Consider the following 8,868-nt stretch of genomic DNA (forward strand, 5'->3'; position numbering starts at 1 on the left):
AACAAGAAACTACATGGTAGTTGAGAAGAGTTTTGAGTGACAATAGAGGTTAAAAAGGGGGCAAGCTTTTGTTCTACTAACAAATAAATGGATCCGGTAAATGTCTAGTCTAATTTTGACAGTAGCTTAACATTGATGTGCAAAATTTGTATTAGGTGAACTTTCTTCTCATTTCAGCATTCTCTTTGGATGTAGATGATAAATTCCCCCTCTTACTTTGAAGTTTGAACCCTCACGCAATCCGTAGTAGCAGCACAAGAATTAACCATTTTAGAGTCGGTGAAATCGAACTTGAGTTACAACTGTTGCAACCATATCGAATTATCAAACCATAAACCTCTTGGAGTTATTAACTTATTATTAGTATATGGGGGCATACTTGTAGTGACTCAAGAGAGAGATTTTAGGAGCATTTTTATCAGACTCTATTTTGACTCTTTAGTTATTTTAGAGAGCATGTTTAGCTTTTTATTCATTTTAACAACTGCACAATACTCCTAAGTGGCTCTCCATTATAACTTTTAGCTATCTCGCTCCTAAATATAGAGAGCGAGATGAGGCTCTCTATAATTTAAAACATTCATTTTAAGTTATTTTATGTAATTTATAAATATATTTAAACTATTTAATCTTCATTTTAAAAATAATATAAATTCAAAATTATCTAAAATAAAGAGCACAGACGTATTTCTAAAGTGGCTAGCCAAAATGACTTTTTAGCTATTTTAGCTAAAATTTAACTCAAAAATGGCTAGCATTGCTAAAGATACTCTAACTACAGATCACAAGAAAATGGCTAAATAATCCAAAATAGTTAGGTTAGGTTATTTTTAAAAGGGCTAAATACTAGTTAGTACCCTGTGGTTTAGGTTCAAAATCAATTCAGTCCCTGGACTTCTAATTTCATCAAAAACACCCATGCACTTTCAATTTTGATCTAATAGGTCTAATTCGTTAATATTCTATTATGGGTTCAAGTTATAGTTGTATTATTTGTTGAAAAAATATTTAATTTTAATAGTAGGACTCACTCCTAAATTGACTAGACCACCACGACACTACATCATAAAACATAAGCCATATATGAGCCACATTAACAAGTTAAATAACTCAATTGTTGGAAAACTAACAAATTGGACTTATTAAATCAAAATTGAAAGTGCAGGGGTGTTTTTGATGAAATTAAAAGTTCAGGGACTATTGATTTTAGACTTAAACCACAGGGTAGTAATTTGTATTTAGTCCTTTTTAAAAATCTACTCATTATCATAGATTCATGATTCATTACTGGACACATAATTACCAATTTGTTAATTTCCCATACAACCCTTTTTAACAGGAGGTGAAAAAAATAAACACCCATATATTTCTGACCAATTTCCTTCTCCTCCCATCCTCCATTCAAGTTGTTTCTCCTCCCTGCCTCCTCTCTTTAGCTAAGCTCTCAAGACTCAAGAGCTTAGTCTTTCTTTTGATGAAGCTCTTGAGGTCCCAAAATTTATGCTAGCACTTCTCTTTAACCTCATCATTTTCTGATCTGTTTCTTCATTATTTCTTATTCAGATCATAGTTCTCAATTTGTGTTTTTTCTTCACTGTTGGAAACCAGTATTACAGAAACAAGCTGAGTTGGTTCTTGGGTTTCTGTCAGTGTCTTGATAGGTCTGATCAGATGGTGAGAAATGGGCTTTATCAATGAGATGCAGAAAGTATAAATTTACTTCGAGGTCAGCTTCAGTTTTCTTTGCCGCTCTCTTACTTTTGTTGCACATCTACTCTGTAATGCTTTGTTTTCTCGTATTACTGCCTCTTAGTTTTGTGAAACTAAATGGTTGGAAAATGATTTAAGTTGCTTTTGCAGTCATGGATTTCTCAATGTTGACCTGAAAAATCAAAGCGCTTACTGAATTGAGAGTTTGGTTGGATTAGTTCATCAATCATCATATCTGAAAACATCATGAATCCTAAGATTCAAATTTATCTTTTTGGTTTGTTTCTTGCATCCTTTGAGCACCCAAACTTGGAGATATTGTGGAAGTGTAGGCACAATGGTTTTCCTTTGGTTGTACTTGCCAAACAGATTGGTCTTTCTTATTTTTCTGCAGATCTTTAGTTTGGAAATTGTGTACAAATGGGTACATCTGGTTTGTAATACTGATATCATACTACTTTCTTTTTTGTTTTTGTTTTTGTTTTTTACTATTACTTGTGGTATTTGCCTCATATGACCACTTCGTATTGTTCTGTATCCAGTGATTTGAATTTTCAATTCTTTGTACTGATATGATCAGTGCATGGAATAATTGAGTCAGTACAGCCACTTCATACCAGAATCTGTTGGTATGGTTAAGATGCATTATTATGTTATTGAAAACTATAGAGCCAAAGGATTTCAACCCGTATTTTCTCTTCTTCTCAGCTGATTTCCTAAAGAACCAAATTGAGTGTAAGGAATGAAAGTTTTGTAGCTTTGGATGGTCGTCTTTATCTTTTTGGGTTGGTTTTGTTTGTAGTTCTTGCTTTTCATAGGTCTAAGATTTGTGTGCTGTTCCTTAAAGTTTTCACTTTTCATTTTTGGCTCAACTTTATATCTAAACTGGTGCTTTTTTCACCTTCTTACATCATTGGTCTGATATGCATATGCTCTAACTTCTTCTGCTTGTGGATATGCCTTATATCAGTTATATGGTTCTGCGTTATTGACTTTGCAGGTTGCATTGTGGATCTCATTCAGTCAATCAATTCTTACTTCTGAAGTCCTTTTTTTCTTTTTGCAGAAGTTTCTTTAGGTCTTCGAAAAACTTTTGATACAATTTTTTCACTATGGTTAGAGGTAGGGTAAAAGGGAAGAAACAAAACATTATCACTGCTCGCGAGGATCCTGGGAGCTCAGAAGGGCATAAGATTCCACCAAATAGGAGAAGAGGAAGGCCACAAAAGCCTTTGAAGGATGATATTGGAGAAGGAAAAACTCAGAAGATACAAGATGAGGATGAGAAAAGTCATATTTCTCGTGAAGTCGTGAAAACCCACTCTAGTATAGAGAATGGCACAAAAAGGAAGAGAGATGCTCATGTGAATGAAAATTTGAACTCCATCCAAGAGGAGAACAGCATGGAAATAAAGTCAAGCCTTGATAATCCTACAGAGTCTGTTGGATTCCGACAAAGTGGGAGTAGGCGGAAAAACAAGCCTCACCGAGCTGCTGAAGCTGGTGTTCAGTGCAAATAGTTCAGTTTAGCTATTCTGATGCATGCCTACCTTCGTTTCCATCAATGAGGCTAATTCAAAAGCATAAGAGAGGCCTTTCTGGTTCACCTATCATCCCTTAAATTTTGTTTGGTATATGTTTTGTTTTACCAGTAATTTCTGAGTTACTTTCCTTGGTAATGAGGTTTTGGAAAATTATATCTTGTATCGTTCTATTTATTTTATTAGTTGCCAGACATATTTTGCCTTAGCTTACTCAAATTTAGATGAAATCCCTTCAATTTTTCTTGTTTTTGTGTTCATTATTTTTCTTTCCCAAAAGGCATATGTTTTTCCGTAGCTTAATCACATATCTGATGAATGTGAGCATATGCTTGGTTAGATTAATAGCTAGGGAGGGAGGAATTTATAATAGGGACCCATATTTATCCAAAATCAAGCAGCAGTATGCATTTGTAATGGCAGGCTGCTCAAAGAATGAAACAGAGACTTATAGCCGTGAATAGACTGGAAATGCATTACAATTCTTGAATGTATTTTTTTTTTTTTCCTTTTAAAACATTCCTTGGATATATGAACTAAAGATTATGTCCTCATAATTGATTTACCTGGTGTGATCTTGAACTCTTTAACATCATCTGAATATTATCAGACACTGAAAACTTGTTATCAGCATGTGAACAGAGGTGTTTGGGTATTGGCAGTTATTACAGTTGATAATCAAGGTACTCAAATACTCAACAAAAGTTAAGCAGGTAAGTTATGCTCTGGGTTACAGATTTCAGTTCAATGCTAACTCTTCGCAGTTACAGTGCTAGCACTAGATTCATGAATGAAATTTGCTTGGTGGAGATGGTTCAAAATATCTTTTGATGCATATGTTGCAACTACCATTTCTCCTAGAATATACATGCTTGCCCTTTTGTAAACAATTGAAGGTTGATTAAGTAGATAACTAGTACATGCATTTCCTGTTTGATTTCTTCAGCCATGCTTTATGGTCCTTAATTATGTATATCTGCGAGCGTGTATGTATAAAACTTTGCAAATCAGACCACATGCACCGAGAGATTTCATGGGTTTGAGTTTTGAGTCATAACATGTTGGTCTGTGTGTTTGTCTCTTCTTTTAGTTCATTATACAATTCAGATGCAAGTGCCCTGATCTGCAAGTTTTACGTCTGTATATATACATACATATTACTATTAAAAATTAATGCCAGAATTAATCACTTTATAACAAGCACACGTATCTTAATAATCCATCAGTCCAAACTGTACACACAAATTATAACAGATACAGAGATAGCAAAAAGAAAAAAAGGGTGGCAGAAGTCATCATGATCTTCTCTTCATTAGGAACGCAATCTCAAACGTATGTCAGAATGAAGCAATTTGAAAATTCAGAGACAGTTACCTACCCAGCTCATCTGTGGAGACTTGAGAGAATTTTCCAGATCTATTGTCCGACAATATTCTTTAATGCAAGTTATGCAAGTATTAAGTTATTATTCACCTATTACTGTACTTCTTCAGTTGCTTTTTGTTCTTTTTCATTCTCTTTCCATTTGTAGAGAGAAGTTGGCTTTAGCCTGAGAAAGAGAATATAATTCCCTTTTCCTCTTCATGAACTGGTGATACCTTGAGTCTTCTTGATATTCACTCATATTCTGTTATTAATGATATGATCAATAAGACCACTGTCATTTGTCCATGCATTATCAATAGCATCAATACTTACCAACTCTAATTTTGCATGGCCAGCCAACTGAACTGACTTAAATTGTACATCCAGGCACTCTGTGACTGTATGAACAAAGCTACTGGTTCTTACAGCTAGGGCGAACAACTGAGAGGGATATGGTGGAGATTATGAAATTAAATTGAACTCGATTTGTTGTATCACTTCGCATTATATGTTGACTGTTTTGTTTTCAACTAGTAGAATTTTAACATTCATTTTCACAAGACGTACAAATGAAAATAGATGCCAGAAATAGTCACGTTACGTGAGCTTTCAGTTCAAACAGAACCCACAAACTTCAACACATCAGATGGACAGAGAAAAGAATAGTAATGAAAACAGACGAAAAACAAAACAAATTGGATTGCAGAACATGTAATCGGTCGATCACATTCTCCTACTAGTGAACTCAATCTCCTGCTATAATTGACGTGTACGAAATCAGAATGAATCATTTGCCTGAGCTCTTCTTTGGAGACTTGACAGAACTCTCCAAATCTGTTACCTGACAACATCCTTCTCGGTGGATATTTATATTGCACTCTTCACATTCAAACACCAATCCTTCACAAGGTTTTCCACACTTCTGGCAGGGAAGAATGTTTTCTCTCTTATCGAAAGGAATGGGGCTCTTTAATTGACTTATCAACAAGGGTGACGAGGTGTTGACCATGAGCATCGTGCTTGTAAGTACTCCCTAGCTTGACTTGCAGATACCTCCCCAGAATGCAATGAGTATGGCAATCAAAGTCACAATCGTTGCAGCGGTAGAACCAATGTCTTGAATCTCGTTTTCCTTCGCATATTTCTCAATAATAGCCTAGCTCATCTTCGACACTAGCATATGTGAGCTTGAGAGGATGATCGTCGTATCGGTACATAGCAGTAAGAGGTAATCTGACACATGGAATACAGAGATGGAAATCGCATCTTTTACAGCTAAAAAAGAAATACATATTGGAACCACAGCCGTTGCAATAGATGTCCTTCGATTTTGGGTTGAGGAGGAGGCGATGAACGTGAGAGTCATGTTTAAGAGCCTTAATCTCCCAATATGTACTGCACTGAAGATCAATCCATAAAACATTTTCAACGTCTAGTAAGGCACATTCCTCACAATTGTATGCAAAGCCTTACTAAAGTTAACCCACATATAACACTGAAACACACCACCAATAGAAGGAGCCCTTGAGAGAAGTGTGAACTGGTGTTGGTGAAGTAGTGGGAGACGCATCTCTCGTGGTAACTGAGCACATTTCTTATGGAGAAAGAAACTACACAACTCGTCTCCTTGTTTAGTGCAGCTATAAAAGGAATCTGTCCTGGAATTTATGGGCTGGATGCAACCCTCACAAGTAATTACTCTACGGTCATCTTTAACCACCTCACAATGATCACTGGCGGCTAACAAATGCTGGTGACTGAAGTGTTTGATCGGAGCATCATCAGAATCATCATCGTTAGTGGCTCTGCCTGCATTTTCTTCTTCCCAGGAGTACTCAGCTGTCTTGCATGCAATGTGGGCAACAAAACTGCTACATTCATCGCAATAATAAACAGCGCGACTTTTATCAATGCTTGCATAGCAGACTTTGCAAGATGGATGGTTAGGGTAAATGTCTTCAAGGCACCAATTCAGCTTTAAGCGATGTTGGTGGCAAGGTATTTTGATGTTGCTTGGTAATGAAGCGCATTCCTTATGAACCAAAAGCTGGCAAATGCTACACATGTAATAGAGGGAGTCACTACTCCAGTACTCACCACAAACATCACAATTGACGTGGAGGTCGTACATTTCCTTCCGGGCAACCATAAACTGATGCATATGAGTGTCATTTCCCATAATGCTTTCCAATTGGAGGCGCATCTCAGGTCAAGGTTGAAGTCACATATGGAACAGCTATATGGGAATCTGCATGGTTGGTTGCAAACAATACAAAGGCGACTTAACTTCATATCCTGAAATATGTTGAGGAGAAAAAGTGGGTGTTGACGGTGCATCGGGTGCTCAATTTCATGGGGCAGCTCTGCACATTTTTGATGGAGGTTGAAGCCACATTTTCGACGTTGGAAGGTATTGATGCATGTGTAACTAGGGCCAAGTATTTGGTCTTGGCAGCCGTCGCAGAATCGCGGACCAATGTATTCCTTTTTTTGGCTCTCTCTCCAACAATAATGGATGCTCGTGGCTGAAATGTTTAAAACCAGTCCAATTGAAAGCACAGTTTTGGTCAAGGTTGAAATCACACTGGAAGCAACTATAAGTGAACCTGTCGCTGCATTCTTGGTTACACGCATCACACTGGTATTTTCGTACTCTATCTTTGTTTAGAATAAGTGGATGTTGGGTATGCATCGGGTGATGAAACTCTGGGGGAAGCTCCGTACATGACTTATGGAGAGTGTAGTAGCAATGAAACTAGCTGCAACAATAGCTTGGACCAAACACTTGCTCTCGGCACCCATCACAAACAACTAGTGAATCCTTGCTTTTTCTTTTGGGTTCTTCCATAAACATTAGTGCATGCTCATGACTGAAGTGTTCCAAGCATTTTATGTCACTCAAATTGGAAGCACATTGGAGGTCAAGCTCGAAGTCACATTGCTCACATGTGTAAGAGAATATGTTGGTACGCAATTTGATACAAAAATAACAACGATAATCTCTATGTGAGAGGAGAACAAGTGGATGTTTGACGTGTTTCGGGTGGTGCATCTCACGGGGCAGCTCTGCACATGACTAATGGAGAGTGTAGTAGCAATGTAACAGGCTGCAACAGTAGCTTGGACCAATCACTTGCTCTCGGCACCCACGTACTACAAACAACTAGTGAATCCTTGCTTTCTCTTTTGGGTTCTTCCATAAACATCAGTGCATGCCGATGACTGAAGTGTTCCAAGAATTTTGTGTTACTCAAATTGAGAGCACATTGGAGGTCAAGATCGAAGCCATCTTGCTCACATGTGTAACCGAATGAGCCGGAATGCCCATTGCCACAAATATCACAAAGGTAAGTCCTATCTGGGACGAGAACAAGTAGATGTTTGCGGTGTATCGGGTGGTGCATCATACGGGGCAGCAACGCACATGACTTGTGGAGGATGAATAATTCGGAAGTTCGGAACACTGGTTGCAACTGTAGCTAGGACCAAGTACTGGATCCCCACACGCAGAACAGTCAACTGGTGGACTTGCTGCTGCACCATCCTCGTTTTTCTGCTCCCCTTCCTTAAACATCAATGGATGGACGTGACTGAAATGTTGAAGCTGATCCATTTCTGATTTCTCTCAACTTGTCAGCAATCTGTATCTGATTCAGTATACACACAAAATAATCAACTCTACTTGTACGGAAAACAAGCAGCTGGACAGATTAATTAATTAATAGTGGTTAAACTCATCGAAGGCTGCAATTAATGGGAAATTAACTACAGTTGGGTGCATTACCAAATTCTGAGAAATGATAAACAAAAATAATTCCGCCATGCATGCATGTATACCTTAATTGATGAATATTCAATTCACGAATCTGTGAGACTTGGATAGCATATGAATATGGCTCTAGTTCTTATGATCGCTATATTAAAGATGGGAGAGACGATGAAAGCTATTAAGCTAAGTAGCAACACGATGAAAATATATAGACAGCCTTGATATGCTTTAATTATATATGTTTGAGCCCAAAAGTATTTTTGGCAAGATCCCTTAGGGGATTTAGCACAGCAGGCCGATATCTGCGGCCCAAAAATAAGCCTACTTGGATTTGGATTACAGCTTCGCCCATTCCGTGATCCACAAGGAAAATGAGCCCTTATTGGAATCAAGTAGCGGAGATTGAATAGGAAACTTCAATTAATAATCCTTCTACGGCAAGGAACAGTCGAAACCCTAGGTATAAATACCAGGTTTCAAGGA

The 8,868-nt window shown here is 37.5% G+C and overlaps 1 protein-coding gene and 2 pseudogenes across 1 annotated transcript; 1 reads left to right on the forward strand and 2 right to left on the reverse strand.

The window, feature by feature from the left end:
• Nucleotides 1–1,382: 1,382 nt before the first annotated feature.
• Nucleotides 1,383–3,497, forward strand: LOC112191425. Its single transcript, XM_024330770.1, has 2 exons — nt 1,383–1,726; nt 2,777–3,497. The coding sequence occupies exon 2, from the start codon at nt 2,823–2,825 to the stop codon at nt 3,228–3,230; it is 408 nt and encodes a 135-aa protein (XP_024186538.1). The 5' UTR covers nt 1,383–1,726; nt 2,777–2,822; the 3' UTR covers nt 3,231–3,497.
• A 2,066-nt stretch (nt 3,498–5,563) lies between these two features.
• LOC112194359 lies at nt 5,564–7,250 on the reverse strand (annotated as a pseudogene).
• A 121-nt stretch (nt 7,251–7,371) lies between these two features.
• LOC112194360 lies at nt 7,372–8,229 on the reverse strand (annotated as a pseudogene).
• Between the last annotated feature and the right edge of the window lie 639 nt (nt 8,230–8,868).

This window comes from Rosa chinensis, chromosome 3, assembly GCF_002994745.2.
Source record: "Rosa chinensis cultivar Old Blush chromosome 3, RchiOBHm-V2, whole genome shotgun sequence".
Lineage (NCBI taxonomy): Eukaryota > Viridiplantae > Streptophyta > Magnoliopsida > Rosales > Rosaceae > Rosa > Rosa chinensis.